Genomic DNA, 17,079 nt, shown 5'->3' on the forward strand with positions numbered 1-17,079 from the left:
TAACATCTTTCATATATTTTTATAAACACTAACTACTTTTGAATTAAATATATAAAATTTAATAGCTTTGTTCCTCTTGCTCTATTATCCAAGACCCTTAAGCTTTACACTACCTCCAACCAGTGTACAATAGGCCTGTATAAATGATTGGTGGAAACAGCTAGTGTTTTGTTGGTTATTACGGAGCTTGGCGGACACCGTGCAAGAATATACAGTATATATATTTCATGTGTTGGAATCGGATGTGTATATGCTATATGCTCATACCCAACCTACTGTCTCCTTCCCCGTTCCTGCAGAATGTAAGCCTACAAGGGCAGGGTACTCTTCTCTCTGTACCAGTCTATAATTGTTAGTTTTGTTTACTGTAAGTGATGTCTGTATCTTGTAACCCCTTCTTATGTACAGCGCCATGGAATCAATGGTGCTATAAAAATAAATAATAATAATAATGTGTTTATTTCTGCTTTTCTATTTTTATTGCATTTATATTGTTTTGTGACAATTACTAAATATGATGTAAAAATGAAAAGGAATCCAGATGGATTATGTCTCAGTAGAGAAGTATTTTGCAAGACAATCTATAAATGTGGTTAGGAAAACATCCTGTAGCTGTTATACTGCCTGCACTTGTTTAGTTATATTAATGTTTCATGTTGTCTCTTCCAATTCTAATATTGTCAGACAATCTAAATGGTATATCAAATAAATGCACACATGGACAGCAGAGTAGAAGCTCACGTAAGAGTGTTTTTTTTAGATTTGATTAAAAGTTAATCTTTTTTTTTTCACCAGTTTAGTGAGATGAAGCTTTTACCTACTTTCTTTTACATTCACCTTCTCTTATCCACATTTTTAGTTTCTCCATTATTATTTTATTGACATAAAATATGCAAATAATCTAAAGATTTAAGTCACAATTTTATTAAAAGATTGAAGGAGTTTAGCAGATTTTGCCTTTTTTGTAAGATAGGAGAAAAGATAATTGGTTTTATAAAATATTAAAATAATAATTTAAGAAAAATATGCGACAATTATTTTTTTTATTTTCATTTTCTGTTTTCTTCAATTGGATTTCCATGATAACTAATTTCACAATTGATAACTTTCTTTTTTTCATAGGCCATTCTAGTAAATAATGTTACATCAGTTTTCCTTTCAGGATTTTCAAATCTTCAAAATTTCAAAATCCCGTTCTTCTCACTCTTGGTTCTCATTTACTGTGGAACCATTTCAGGGAATTTTCTAATTGTTGCTCTATATCTACTGAGTAAAACCCTCCAGTCCCCCATGTACTTCTTCATTACTCAGCTGTCATTGTGTGACATCCTGCTGACTACAGACATCGTTCCTACTCTTCTTCTTACTGTACTGGACGGGGGAAGCTCTGTGACTCTCATCGGATGCCTCCTCCAGCTTTCTTTCTTTCTTATATCAGAGACCTCAGAATGTCTTCTTCTGTCAGTGATGTCTTATGACCGATATCTGGCCATCTGTTACCCCCTCCGTTATAATGCTATCATGAGTCACATGTTTTGTGTGTTGTCTGTCTGTATAGTTTGGTTCATTGCTTTTATAATAGCATTAAGTTATGTAATTCCTTTGTTTTATCTGTATTACTGTGGACCTCACATTATCGACCATTTCTACTGTGACTTAGAACAAATTCTGCAGCTCTCCTGCTCTGATACATCCATAATCCATAAAGAGATTCTTATTGTTGGCGCTATATTTGGATTTTGCCCTCTTATTGTAATTGTGATGTCCTATGTGTACATTCCCACCACCATTATGAAGATCCCATCCAACACCAGTAGACATAAAGCCTTCTCCACCTGCAGCTCTCACCTCACTGTGGTTTCCATGCTTTATGGGACACTCTTCACTGATTATCTTTTTCCAACAAGAGGAAAATCCTTGATAATTAGCAAGATTTTATCTCTGATATATACAGTTCTGACCCCACTGCTTAATCCTATTATATACACTCTGTGGAACAAGGACTTTAAAGAAGCTCTTCATAAACTAAAATGTGTCTAGTATAAAAGAGTGAGGAAGGAATTTGCATTTTCTAGCTTATGTAGATGTCTGTTTCAATCTTTGGATCATGACCACAGGTATCGACTTGATCCAAAGAGTGAGGAAAGGATTTGGAAGTATTGAGCTTTATGTCTGGATCATCCAGGCTACTGGCATAGAAGAAAGCTAATGAGTAGTGTTGAGCCACCCCCGTAGTGTTCGAGTTCGGTTCGGTTCGTCGAACACCCGTGTGTTCGCCGAACTGTTCGTCGAACTGTTCGTCGAACACCTTCGAACACCGTTAAAACCAATGGCAGGCAAACAAAAACACATAGAAACACATAGAAAACACCTTCAAAGGTGTCCAAAAGCTGACAAACTGCTCAGAAGACACAACTAACACATGGAAAAGTGACAAGTACATATAGTCATGCGAAAAGAAAAAAGAGGTGGAGGAGTAAAAGGAGGGGGAGACACAGATATAGGCATGTCATGCCCTTCTAAAATCCAAAAAGTGAGAAGCCGAGACGGCCAGTCCGCTCCTGCCCGTGCCACCTCCGTGTCGCCGGGTTTGTGCCAGAGCCGCGGTGAACCCTGACGGCCAGCTCCCCTCTCCCAATACTTTTGCCTGTCCGCTGGTGGGTCGAGAGAGCCCCCCTGTGGTGGAGGCAGCTCTAAGCTTTTTAATTTAAATTGTCCCTCTAATTTGAATGAATACACTTTAAATCCATTTACAAGGATCTATTGGAGGGCAAGTCTCATGCCAGCAGCCGCGTAATTCCAGTTCCAGTAGCGTCCACTAAAGCTGCTGCAGTTAAAAAGCTTTTATAAGGATCGAGCTCGGCTGTCCACCGCAAGGCATCCTAGTGCCAGTCCCAGCCCCTATGCCTTTGGGTGCCTCCTGATGCTCTTCACTAAGTATCCCGTGGTCCCGAAGCATTTCCTTTGAAAAAATTAAGTGTCCAAACTACAGGTGGTGTAGCTTGCTTAACAGCCGGGATAATCCGCTGACTAGCAGACACTGCTACTAGGCACAAAGTATTTCCTGGGCTAGATGCAGTTAAAAATTTGTAAGTAGATACTCTCGTTGGATGCTGAGAAAGCATTCCATAGAGTCTCCTGGCACGCCATATATGATTCTCTTAAAAAGCTTGGGGTAGGGGTCTAGGGGACCCTTTTATAGCCAAAATCACGGCCCTGTATCACAATACGTCACCTAGGCTGAAGATAAATGGAACTGTAGCACCGAGGGCTCGGTTGCTACAGACGTATTGCACCTCACCCAGAGGTGTGATATCTCACTCTCAGATAAGGATGGAGTGTGGATCAGGACCCGACACCTGCATGCATTACACCACATTGCCGTGGGGCAGGGCGACCAATATGCCCCTGAGATGGGCACGACAGTCCCTGTCCCTGGCTGGAGTGGGGGGAGGGAACACTGAGGAAGGGGAACCCTGCAGTGCAGGAGCAGGGAGGAAGCAGTTCCTGGGTGCATTGAGAAGGGAGTATAAAAGGTGGGCACCATCTTAGTTCAGTGCAGAGAAGTCTGAGCAGAAGTGGCAGGGAGCAGGGGCTCTGCATGAGCTCTGCTCCGGAGGCGGGCCTAGTAACAGAGGCCCAGGCCTGCAAGAGGGATAAGGAAGGAAGAGGAGCGGAGAAGGCTCCAGGAACGAGGAATGAAGGGATCCCAGGGGTGCGGACGGGCGAGTCGCCACCGCACGCCCGAATCCACCTGCGTGGAGGGGTCAGGCCAAAGGGGGAGACCGGTCCCCGAACTAGTGGAGGCAGGAAACGACCCTCAGCTAAAAACTGGAGGCTCTGACATTTTATGTGGCGCAGCCCCTTGCTCCACCCGCTAGGAAGGCACCACATAGGGTCAGGAAAACTGGCGCCAAGTTTACCAAGAGGAGGCCCGAGGCAGCCGGACAGAAGTGTTGGTAAGAAAGGCCAGACAAAGGACACACAAAGGGGGTCCTGTGAAGCGCTCCAAAGTTATCTGGGAGTTGTCTGAGCCCCTCACCTGGTGAGCACAGTACGACGTGGGCAGCCGTTACCTGCAGACGTGGTCTGGATAATAAGAACTGTGAGTAAAGGCCCTGAACTGCATCACTGACTCCGTGTCGTTACTGCTGCTGCCCTGCACCATCACCCCCATCCTCCGCATACACTGCCCTGAGGCTATACTCCTCCCGTGGGGAGTTATGCTACGCTCTGCTGCACCCACAACACCAGCCTTAGCGGTCTGCCCTGTAGCGGCGGTTCACTCTGACCGCAATCCACGGGTGGCGTAGTCGGACATTTAAACATCAAAACCACATAAATAGTTCCGCCACTGGTTTGACCGCCCTGAGCCACGGAACCGGATCGCCGCCACGAAGACTACAACCACCAGCATCCACCAAAAAGGGTCCGGCTCCGGGTGTCCCAAGGCCCAGGGGGTGCGTCAGAACATTTTCATCACCTTTCACAATCACCAATGGGACAAGGCAGGGATGTCCTCTGTCCCCTCTCTTATACATCCTAGTGACGGAGCACCTGCTCTCATCAATTCGCCATAACCCCAATATTAGGTGGATTGAGGTGGGAGGCACCGAGTACAAGTGCTCTCTATTTGCTGATGATGTCCTAGTATATATCACTCAATCACATATATCCATCCCTGCTGTTATGGCTGAAATAGATCACTTTGTTACATGGTAAAATTTTAAAATCAATGCAGCGAAGTCTGAGGCCCTCGATGTCTCCCTCCCTAAATCCATATAGGATTCCATCCAGTCCAACTTTCCTTTTGCCTGGCCCTCACAGGGTATCAAATACTTAGGAATTCCTATTCATAGAGACCTCTCCCATCTATGTTATCTTAATTTTGGGCCCTTTATTGAACAATTCCATACAGACCACGGTTGGCAAGTTAGAACTGTAAGATTCACTACGTGAACCACTGGTGTTTTGTGGAAAAGCACATGTACACCGCGTTCCAAATTATTATGCAAAAAGTGTTTAGGAGTGATAAGGGAAGAATTTGTTTGTTTGTCAGTTAAACTCATTGATGGTGATGTGTGTCAGGGCTCTTTATATCACTGTAAGCAATTGCAGACACCTGTGCTAATTAGTTTGGCAGGTGTGTCCAATGAAAGGCAAGACTACTTAAGAAGGCTCTCTCACATTATTAAGCAGCCTATATTTTCTGCCAAAATGGGAAAGAAAAAGGATGTGTCGGCTGCTGAGAAGCAACAAATTGTGGAGTGTTTAGGTCAAGGCATGACTACAATCAACATTGTGCGATGATCAGGATGAAGTGTCTTGGCAATCAAGAAGTATGTAGCTGATTCACAGTACACACGTGTGCGTGCTGATAAGGGCAAATTGAGGACTCTTTCCTACAGGCAATTACGTCAGGTTGAAAGAGCAGCGGCAAAAAAGCCTTGTCATAGCAGCAGACAAGTTTTTGAAGCTGCTTGTGCCTCCAACGTCCCCCGAACAACAAGATGCAGGGTCCTTCAGAGGTTTGCAGCTGTGCATACGCCATCCTGTCGACCTCCTCTATCCACTTCACACAAGCAAAAACGGCTCCAGTGGGCCAAACATTACATGAAGACTGATTTCAAAACTGTTTTGTTCACGGATGAGTGCCGTGCAGCGCTCGATGGTCCAGATGAATGGAGTGGAGGATGGCTGGTTGATGGACACCCCACGCAAACACGGCTACAGCGCCAACAAGGAGGGGGTGGAGTAATGTTTTGGGCTGGAATCATGGGGAGAGAGATTGTCGGCCCCTTTAGGGTCCCTGATGGCGCTAAAGATGAACTCCATAATGTATGTGGATTTTCTCAAACAGCACTTCCTGCCATGGTTCAAGAAGAAGAACCGTGTATTTCACAGCAAGATCATTTTTCTGCATGATAATGCACCATCTCATGCTGCACATAAAACATCTGCATCTCTGGCTGATATGGGCATAAAAGGGGACAAACTTATGGTGTGACCCCCATGCTCCCCTGACCTCTACCCCATTCAGAACCTTTGGAGCATCATTAAAAGGAGTGTCTATGATGGCGGGAGGCAGTTCACATCTAAGCAACAGCTCTGGGAGGGTATTCTGTCCTCATGCAAAACAATTGAAGCAGAAACCATCCAAAACCTGACAAATTCAATGGACGAGAGAGTTCAGAAGCTCCTTTCGAACAAGGGGTCCTATGTGAAAATGTAACATCACCTAGAATAAAGTTTTGAGTTGAAAACTGTTTGATTTCAGTTTCTAACAACCTGCTAATGCTTATAATTTCAAAAATGACCATTTTTTTGGTCTTTATTAAAATGAAAAGGTTGATCGAAAAGTTTGGGGGATCTAAGAGTGTGGCAACCCAGTAGTCATGATTACTTCGAATTCTGACAATATGAGGGTCATGCTGCAGGTAGTGCAGCAAGAAGGCACTTATGTGTCTTGCGCATCTCGGAGCCCCAAAATTATTTTCCGGGCTAGATGCAGCTAAAAATTATTTTTAATTTTAAATCTGGTGAAGCTTATTATAGATGGCCTAATAGGATCAGTGCTGCACACTGCTACAAAGCCCAAATTATTTTCCAGTCAAGATACAGATAAACATGATTAGTAATTTGAAAGCTTAAAACGGTTGGTAGGGTGATTTTAACCAATCATCAAGCTTTTACTCTCCCCAGGATGACACAGGGGTAGAAAAGTCGTTTCGGATCCATGATTTGTTCATCTTTATGAACGTGAGTCTGTCTACATTATCAGTGGAGAGCCGCGTGCGCTTATCTGTCAGCACACCACCAGCAGCGCTGAACACACGTTCAGACAGAACGCTGGCTGCGGGGCATGACAAGATCTCCAAGGCGTAAGTGGCTAGCTCCGGCCATTTATCCAGATTGGAAGCCCAAAAAGAGAAAGGGTCCAGTGACACAGTCGTGGCTTCAATGTTTGCTTGGAGATACTCCTGTACCATCGTCTCTAGGCGTTGACTATGTGTCAGACTTCTTGTCTCCTGTGGCCTTGCAAAGGATGGGCTAAAAAAGTGGTGAAATGATTCCGCAAAATTGATGTTACCAGCAGATACTGTGGTTCTGTTACGGTTTGAGTGCTAAACACTTGACGGTCCCACGGTTGGCAAGTTGGAACTGTGAGATTCACTACGTGCACCACTGGTATTTTGTGGAAAAGCACATGTAAGATTCTGCAACAGTCTCTGCTGATACTCCTGCATGCGTGCATCCCTTTCTATGGCAGGAATAATTTCTGCAAATTTACTTTTGTACCGGGGATCTAACAGTGTGGCAACCCAGTAGTCAGGATTATTTCTAATTCTCACAATTCGAGGGTCATGTTGCAGGTAGTGCAGCAAGAAGGCACTCATGTGTGTTGCGCATCCAGGAGCACCAAGTCCCTGTTGTGTTGGTGGCGAGGTAACAATCATGCTTCCTTCCTCTGTCCTCTCCCCCCAACCTCGCACAACAGAAATGTGATCAAGGTCTCCCTCATATGATGAGTCTTCCATCAGTTCGTCCTCCACTTCTTCCTGGGCTCCTGCACCTTCCTCACTAGTTTGGCTGCTACCATGCGCCCTGGTAAAATCATCTCCCCCACCCTCACATGCCTGCCGCCCTGGTGCTGCCGACCGTCTGGACCTTGCAGATGTTAGCCCTTCCGCATACAACTCCTCCTCCTCTACTTCCTCCACCTCCTCTTGTGCCACCACCTGACTCCAAATTCTGTTTAACATGTGCTCCAGCATGTAAATCACCGGAATAGTCATGCTGATAATGGCATCGTCAGCACTAAACATCTTCGTCGCCATTTCAAAACTGTGCAGAAGGGTGCATAGGTCCCTGATCTGAGACCACTCCTCCAGCGTGATTTGCCCCACCTCTGAATCTCGTTGGCCCAGGCTATACGTCAGAACGTATTGCACCAGGGCTTGTCGGTGCTGCCACAGTCGCTGCAACATGTGCAGAGTTGAATTCCACCGGGTAGGCACATCGCATTTTAGATGTAAGTCGCTGAGCTGCGGGATGCGAACGGCGGAAGTGAGCACACGGCCTTCCCTGGTTTCAGGTCCAGTGGAGACAACCATTCATGAAATTGGTTCTCCAGAGCTGACCACAACTCCTCAGCTGTGTGACTCACATTTCCCAGACATTTCAATGTAAAAACCGCCTGATGACGTTGAGCCCTACTGCCAGCATAGTAAGGAGGTGTGCAGGATCCCTTCTGCGCAGTTAGAAAGCTTGTGGCATGACCAGACAGGCTTTGGGTGCAGGTGGAAGACCGAGAGGAGGTTGAGGAGGCAGAAGCAGTGGAGGAAAAATGACATAAAGAGGATTGACGCACAACTCGTGGGGACGGCAAGACTTGGACAGCAGCCCCTTGTCCTGCTGTCACCATAGTTACCCAGTGCCCAGTCAGCGACATGTAACGCCCCTGTCCATGCCTACTCGTCCAAGTGTCTGTGGTGAAATGCACCCTGTCACACACAGAGTTTCTCAAAGAAGCGGTGCTGTTGTGTGCGACATGCTGGTGGAGCGCAGGCACACCTTTCTTTGAGAAGTAGTGCCGACTGGGCATCTGGTACTGGGGCACTGCGACGGACATAAGGTCTCGAAAATCCTCTGTGTCCACCAGGCGGAAAGGCAGCATTTCTGTAGCCAAGAGCTTGCAGATGGTGAAATTCAACCTCTTAGCTTTCTCATGGCTAGGAGGAAATGGTCTTTTACTTGTCCACATCTGAGGGACCGAGGGCTGGCTATTGTGCTTAGACGGGGTTGATAAGGGTGTCCCCGGCAAACTGCCGGTCTGTGAGGAAGATGCAGGCGGACATGTTAGGTTGCCTTGATCCAAAGGTGGTGCTATCGATGTCGGACAGCGCTCAAGACCAGCTGGTGTTACCACCTCCAAAGAAAATGATGACCTGCCAATCACGCTGGCTGTTGCGGGTAAAGAGGTGGCAGGTCTGCGCCCCAAAACAGGTGTGACTGCTGTCCCACCAGTCACAGAGGATGAAGAGGCCGCGGATGCACAAGATATGGCAGACGGTGGTTGGCCCGGCCGGCTAGACCGCATTGTAGCACACTGAGCTTCCCACTGCAACTTATGCTTCATGTCCATGTGCCGGTTCATGCATGAAGTACTCAAACTTTGTATTTTTTGGCCTCTACTTAGCTTTTGCTGACAAATGTTACAGATAACACGAGTTGGGTCATCTTTATCGATCTGAAAAAATGCCCAGGCTATGCAAGGCTTAGCACCCATGCGACCTGAAGAGCCACCACGACTTGTGGTGAGAGGCAGAGTTGTGTTTGAGGATGCAGTTGTTGACGTGCTTCCAGTACTACGTCTCTGTCCAGGAAGGCGCAACCTGACCTCGTCGTCACTAGCATCTTCCTCCATCTCCTCTGCTGACCTCATCTCTTGGCTGACTGTGGGTTGACAGTAAGTGGGATCTCCGACCTCATCATCATCACCCTGTGCGTTATCACACCCGTCGTCCTCAGAGCCAACCTGTTCCTGCCCTGACAAAAAACTAAAGTTGTCGCTCCAATCAGGTATTTGAGTCTTATCATCGTCTTCCTCATTGTCTCCACCAACAGGAGTTACAGTTTGGGAATGAGGGTCTACATTATGGTCAGAACCTTCTGCGTCTGGTCCTGGATCCGACTCATAAAGATTCTGGGCATCAGTGCAGATCATTTCCTCGTCTGGATTCACAGAAGCGCTGGAGTCGACCTCTGATTCCCAGGCTATAGTATGAGTAAACAGCTCTGCAGACTCAACCATCTGTTCTACCTCATACTCAGACGGGCAGCTGGAGATTTGGGAGCTGTGAGGAAGCAAGTGCAATTTGGGTGACACCTTTGAGGACTGGAGTATTTGTGATGTTGAAGTTGATGTGGAGGAGAGCCCACTTAAAGGAGCACTTGATATCCGTTGAAGCACCTGCTGTTTTTGTGCCTCATCTGGAATTTGTAGCGATTGGCGTGGCCGTAAGAAAGGGATCTTATCACATTGTCCGCTAAAAGAAGTAGACATTTTAGTTTGGCTGGAAGATGGTCTTTCTTCTGCACCTACCCCACGGACACAACCTTTTTTCCCCTTCCCAACACGCCTATTCCCCTTTCCACCATCAGGAGGCCTTTTTCCACTCATTTTGGTGGTTAACTAATTCACAACTCTGGAGTTGTTTGCACAAAAAAACAATGGATGGTAACCGAGCAGAGCTGAGTGGCCAAACTGTGGTATTAGGCCAAAACTATTGGCTGGGTTAGATGCAGAAAAAAATTATTTTTAATTTGCAACCTGATGGAGGTCAGTATAGATGGACTAATAGACCAAGTCCCACACACCGCTAGAAGCCCAAATATTTTTTCAGAGCTAGATGCAGAAAAAAATTATTTTTAATTTGCAACCTGATGGAGGTCAGTATAGATGGACTAATAGACCAAGTCCCACACACTGCTAGAAGCCCAAATATTTTTTCAGAGCTAGATGCAGAAAAAAATTATTTTTAATTTGCAACCTGATGGAGGTCAGTATAGATGGACTAATAGACCAAGTCCCACACACTGCTAGAAGCCCAAATATTTTTTCAGAGCTAGATGCAGAAAAAAATTATTTTTAATTTGCAACCTGATGGAGGTCAGTATAGATGGACTAATAGACCAAGTCCCACACACCGCTAGAAGCCCAAATATTTTTTCAGAGATAAATGAAGAAAAAAATTATTTTTAATTTGCAACCTGATGGAGGTCAGTATAGATGGACTAATAGACCAAGTCCCACACACTGCTAGAAGCCCAAATATTTTTTCAGAGCTAGATGCAGAAAAATATTATTTTTAATTTGCAACCTGATGGAGGTCAGTATAGATGGACTAATAGACCAAGTCCCACACACCGCTAGAAGCCCAAATATTTTTTCAGAGCTAGATGCAGAAAAAAATTATATTCAATTTGCAACCTGCTGGAGGTCAGTATAGAAGGACTAATAGAACAAGTCCCACACACTGCTAGAAGCCCAAATATTTTTTCAGAGCTAAATGAAGAAAAAAATTATTTTTAATTTGCAACCTGATGGAGGTCAGTATAGATGGACTAATAGACCAAGTCCCACACACTGCTAGAAGCCCAATTATTTTTTCAGAGCTAGATGCAGAAAAAAATTATATTCAGTTTGCAACCTGATGGAGGTCAGTATAGATGGACTAATAGAATGATGCTATGCCCAAAAGATTTTACTTCACTAGGTGCAGTAAAAAAATTGGTATTCTATACACAGGTGGTATATCTTGCAACACAGATAGGCTACTCCACTGACTAACACACTCTGCAATAGGCCAAAAAGGATTAGCTTTGCTAGATTCAGCCAAATGCTGTGAAAAAAACTTGCACAGCACTGGCACAGACCTGCCTGGCAAAAACTGATAGGAACTGATGTAACCTAGTCCTGAAAAGGACTCCAATTACAATTAGTCTTTACTCCCACAATCTATCTATTTAAGAGCACAGACCTGCCTGATAAAAGTCGTAGGAAATGCTGTAACCTAGTCCTTAAAAGGACTGCAATCACAACTATTCCCTACTCCCAAGCTATCTGTATATTTGTGCGAAAATTGGCTTGAAATTAACAAGGTATAGCGCACACAGCAACAGCGGTGCCGTCTAACACGCAGCTGCAGCAGTGAGAAAATGGTGGCGACGGGGAAAATGGCTTGGTCTTATAGGGCAAGGACATGTGACATACACTGCCAATCACACATGCCCTTGCTTGTGTGAAAAAAAGCACTTCGCTCCGTGTGTGCGCTGCTGATAGGCTGACAGATTGCACCTCCCCACTGCAAATGCGGGAAAGAAAAAAATAATGGAGATCTTCATTGTTCCTGCAGAGATCCATTCCCTGCCCCTCCCCCCACCCCGCTGTACACTCAAACTGCGTATTAACATTAATTTTCATCATTACTGAGAAAAAATCCAGTTATGATTTTGGTGCACGAACAGTTATCGAACATAACCTCGAACAGTCGAATTTTTCTCAAATTGTTCGTGTTCGCCGACCGGCTCGAACACCGCCCAAAACAGCTCGAATTTGAGATTTGCGAACAGTTCGAGTAGAACAACGCTCATCTCTACTAATGAGCCACTGATCTCAAGTATTCTGATTGAGAAAACAATATTATACCAAAAATATACAGTACAGACCAAAAGTTTGGACACACCTTCTCATTTAAAGATTTTTCTGTATTTTCATGACTATGAAAATTGTACATTCACACTGAAGGCATCAAAACTATGAATTAACACATGTGGAATTATATACTTAACAAAAAAGTATGAAACAACTGAAAATATGTCTTATATTCTAGGTTCTTCAAAGTAGGCACCTTTTGCTTTGATGACTGCTTTGCACACTCTTGGCATTCTCTTGATGAGCTTCAAGAGGTAGTCACCGGAAATGGTTTTCACTTCACAGGTGTGCCCAGTCAGGTTTAATAAGTGGAATTTCTTGCCTTATAAATGGGGTTGGGACCATCAGTTGTGTTGTGCAGAAGTCTGGTGGATACACAGCTGATAGTCCTACTGAATAGACTGTTAGAATTTGTATTATGGCAAGAAAAAAGCAGCTAAGTAAAGAAAAACGAGTGACCATCATTACTTTAAGAAAGGAAAGTCAGTCAGTGCGAAAAATTTGGAAAACTTTTAAAGTGTCCCCAAATGCAGTTGCAAAAACCATCAAGCACTACAAAGAAACTGGCTCACATGAGGAATGCCCCAGGAAAGGAAAACCAAGAGTCACCTCTGCTTCTGAGGATAAGTTTATCCAAGTCACCAGCCTCAGAAATCGCAGGTTAACAGCAGCTCAGATTAGAGACCAGGTCAATGTCACACAGAGTTCAAGCAGCAGACACATCTCTTCAACAACTCTTAAGAATAGACTTTGTGCAGCAGGCCTTCATGGTAAAATAGCTGCTAGGAAACAATTGCTAAGGACAGGCAACAAGCAGAATAAACTGGTTTGGGCTAAAGAACACAAGGAATGGACATTACACCAGTGGAAATCTGTGCTTTGGTCTGATCAGTCCAAATTTGAGATCTTTGGTTCCAACCACCGTGTCTTTGTGCGACGCAGAAAAGGTGAACGGATGGACTCTACATGCCTGGTTCCCACCCTGAAGCATGGAGGAGGAGGTGTGATGGTGTGGGGGGGCCTTGCTGATGACACTGTTGGGGATTTATTCAAAATTGAAGGCATACTGAAACAGGATGGCTACTACAGCATCTTGCAGCAGCATGCTATTCCATCCAGTTTGCGTTTAGTGGGACCGTCATTTATTTTTCAACAGGACAATGACCCCAAACACACCTCCAGGCTGTGTAAGGGCTATTTGACCAAGAAGGAGAGTGTTTGTGTGCTATGCCAGATGACCTGGCCTCCACAGTCACCAGACCTGAACTCAATCGAGATGGTTTGGGGTGAGCTGGACCGCAGAGTGAAGGCAAAAGGGCCAACAAGTGCTAAGCATCTCTGGGAACTCCTTCAAAATTGTTGGAAGACCATTTCCGATGACTGCCTTTTGAAGCTCATCAAGAGATTGCCAAGAATGTGCAAAGCAGTCATCAAAACAAGAGGTGGCTACTTTGAAAAACCTAGAATATAAGTTATATTTTCAGTTGTTTCACACTTTTTTGCTAACTATATAATTCCACATGTGTTAATTCATAGTTTTGATGTCTTCAGTGTGAAAGTACAATTTTCATAGTCATGAAAATACAGAAAAATCTTTAAATGAGAAGGTGTGTGCAAATTTTTGGTCTGTACTGTATATATATATATATATATATATATATGTATATATATATATATATACATATATATATATATATATATATATATATATATATACACACAGTAACATTTAAAAGTTTGGGGTCATTTTGAAATTTCACTATTTTTGAAAGTAAAGCACATTTTTTTTCAACAAAGCTAACATTAAATGGATCATAAATACACTCTATACATTGTTAATGTTGTAAATGTCTATGCTAGCTGCAAACGTCTTGTTTTTATTGCAATATCTATATAGGTGTATAGAGGCCCATTTCCAACAACCACCACTACAGTGTTTTAATGGTACATTGTGTTTGCTAACTGTGTAAGAAGGCTAATGGATGTTTAAAATCCCTAGAAAACCCATGCACAAGTATGTTAGCCCAGCTGAAAATGGTTTGGCTGATTTGAGAAGCTATAACATTGACCTTCCTTTGAGCTAGTTGAGAATCTGGAGCATTACATTTGTTTGTTCTATGAAACTCTCAAAATGGCCAGAAAAAGAGAACTTTCATGTGAAACTCAACAGTTTATTCTTGTTTTTAGAAATGAAGGCTATTCCATGCGAGATATTGCCAAGAAACTAAAGATTTCATACAACGGTGTGTACTACTCCCTTCGGAGGAGAGCACAAACAGGCTCTAACCAGAGTAGAAAGAGAAGTGGGAGCTGCGCTGCACAACTGAGCAGCAAGACAAGGACATTAGAGTCTCTAGTTTGAGAAATCGACTAGTTTCATTAAATAGTACACAAAGTCATGAAAATAGAGAAAAATCTTTAAATGAGAAGGTGTGTCCAAACTTTTGGTCTGTACTGTATATTAATAATTGTTTTCTCTCTCAAGATTGAGCCAGACATCTTTGCCCAGAGCACATAAATATGATTGAGTTTCCTTACGTTTCTCTTGAGCAGGCTAACAAGATGAATCTACAGGAAGTGGAAAAAAGTTACAGGGGTGGAGCCTGGCTAATTGGAGGAGAAGATTTGCAGGCGGGATATGGCAAGTATTTTCAAACCTGATTTTCTTGCAGCTGCTGGGTGGTGGAATATGTTCAACTTTTGTGAAAACTGTGACCCAAGCATGGATATGTAATTAATGAGAATCTAAAACCAGAGGCCAAAACAAAGTGCTAACAGAGAACCTGATTCCATCACACTTTTACTTACTAGGCATCTTGCTGTAGTTTTGATCAAACAATGTTTTATGTCTTGAAGATTGTCTAGTTCTCTCAATGATGAGTTGCTGCAATGAAGTCCACAATATTCATGAACTCTTACTATCCCGACTACTGATTGACATATTTGTGCCCATTCACATTGTAAGCAGAAACCTGATAATAATTGAGGAGGATGAGATTAGTCATAGATCATCTTTAAGAAAACTAAAATACAAAACAGTGGTATTCTAAAAACATTTTTTATATTTTTTTGTTTCTTCCTGTGTTGCTTACATTGACCTTTTCTCTTTATCCTCGTGCCCATGCTCCTTTGCTTTGTCCATGCTATGGATATCACTGTTTAGAAAAAATAGAGCATAACACATATTATGCTACTGTTAACCCTTTCATGCCGAAGCCTGCTTTCATCTTCCTGACCTGTGTAAGTTTATGTGGTAATAACTCTGTCATGCTTCAACAAATCCTAATGATTCTGAGATTGTTATTTCGTGACACATTATACTTCGTGTTAGTGGTAAATTTAGGTCGATATGATTTGCAATTATTTAGGAAACAAAATATAAATTTATAGAAAATTTAGAAAATTGAGCAATTTTTGAAATTTGAATTTTTATTATCTTAAAACAGATGGTCATATCACTAAAAATAATGAATAAATACCATTTGCCACATGTCTACTTTACATTAGCATGATTGTTGAAACATATTTATTTTCTGTTTGTAAACTGGAAGAGTTAAAAGTTTGTTTGAAACTTTTAATTTTTAATCACCAAAATTTACAATACCAATTTTTTAGAAACAACTTTACATTTGAAGTAATTTGAGGGATTTATGTAACAGAAAATTTTCATGTGACAACATTTTAAATACTGCACCCCTCAACGTGCTCAAAACCACATTCAAGAAGCCCTTTAACCCTTTAAATGCTTCACAGGAATTAAAGCAATGTTGGAGGAAAAAATTTTAATTTTAATTTTTCCCAATAAAATGTTGCTTACACTTCAAATTTTTCATTTTCCTAAGGGTAACAGGAGAAAATGGATCACATTATTTGTTTTACGATTTCTTCTGAATATGGTGATACTTCACATGTAGTGGAAAACTGTTTTGTTGTGTGACAGGGTTTGGAAAGGAAAGAGCTCTGTTTCACTTTTGGAATGCAAAATTTGTTGGAACAGATAGCTGATGCCATGTCGTGTTTGCAGAGACCCTGATGTGCCTAAATAGTAGAAGTCCCCCACAAATCATCCCATTTCAGAAACTAAACTCTCAGGGGATTTTATCTAGATGTGTAGTGAGCACTTTGAACTCACAGGTGCTTCACAGAATTTTATAATTTTGAGCTATGAAAATGAAAAATTAGATTTTTCCCCCAAAAAATTTACTTTAGCCAGAAATATTTCATTTTCACAAGAAAATGAACCTGAAATTGTACTATTTCTCCTGAGTATACTAATACCCCATGTATTGTGGAAAATTACTGTTTTCCACCACTTTTAAGTAATTCAACGAAGACATCAAATTTAATATGGAATATTGGGATATAGTAATTTGACAGAATTATTAATAATGAAAGATTAATGAGTGAAGCTTTTGAAATTCAAATTCACGAGATTCACCAAATTTTCTCAGGAAGTCCGTTTTGCAGTGAATCAATTTACCGTAATTGGAAAGCACTTCAATAGTTCCAACTGGTGAATGAAAATATTTCTTCACACACTAAACCTTTTTATTGCTATGCTGTCACACAATATCTGCATAATTTATTCAGTGTTTTATGAATTTATTTCACCTATCTCTATTGCTAACCTGTAAGATGTGACATCCTCTCACTTTCCAGATTCACCTTAAAATGACTGCTGCATTTCCTGCTTCTTTAAAAGAGACTATGATAGTCCTTCTTTATTGACTGTGCTATGCCATATGATAGCTGAAATGCATTATGGGGAAACCTGCTCAAGGTTGTGTGAATCTTCTCTGTCTGATGCAGTCTTCTACAATATTTAAAATAGCAGTATCTATTGTATGAAGTGAAAAGCAAAC

At 42.5% G+C, this 17,079-nt stretch overlaps 1 protein-coding gene across 1 annotated transcript; it reads left to right on the forward strand.

Moving 5' to 3' along the window:
• Positions 1 to 1,290: 1,290 nt before the first annotated feature.
• LOC141167558 (olfactory receptor 5G26-like) lies at positions 1,291 to 2,040 on the forward strand. The gene has a single exon (XM_073654949.1). It carries the CDS (start codon positions 1,291 to 1,293, stop codon positions 2,038 to 2,040), a length of 750 nt encoding a protein of 249 aa, XP_073511050.1.
• Positions 2,041 to 17,079: the final 15,039 nt, after the last annotated feature.

The sequence above is a fragment of the Phyllobates terribilis genome, unplaced genomic scaffold (genome assembly GCF_046119375.1).
Source record: "Phyllobates terribilis strain yellow unplaced genomic scaffold, ASM4611937v1 Scaffold_11__3_contigs__length_659146591, whole genome shotgun sequence".
Lineage (NCBI taxonomy): Eukaryota > Metazoa > Chordata > Amphibia > Anura > Dendrobatidae > Phyllobates > Phyllobates terribilis.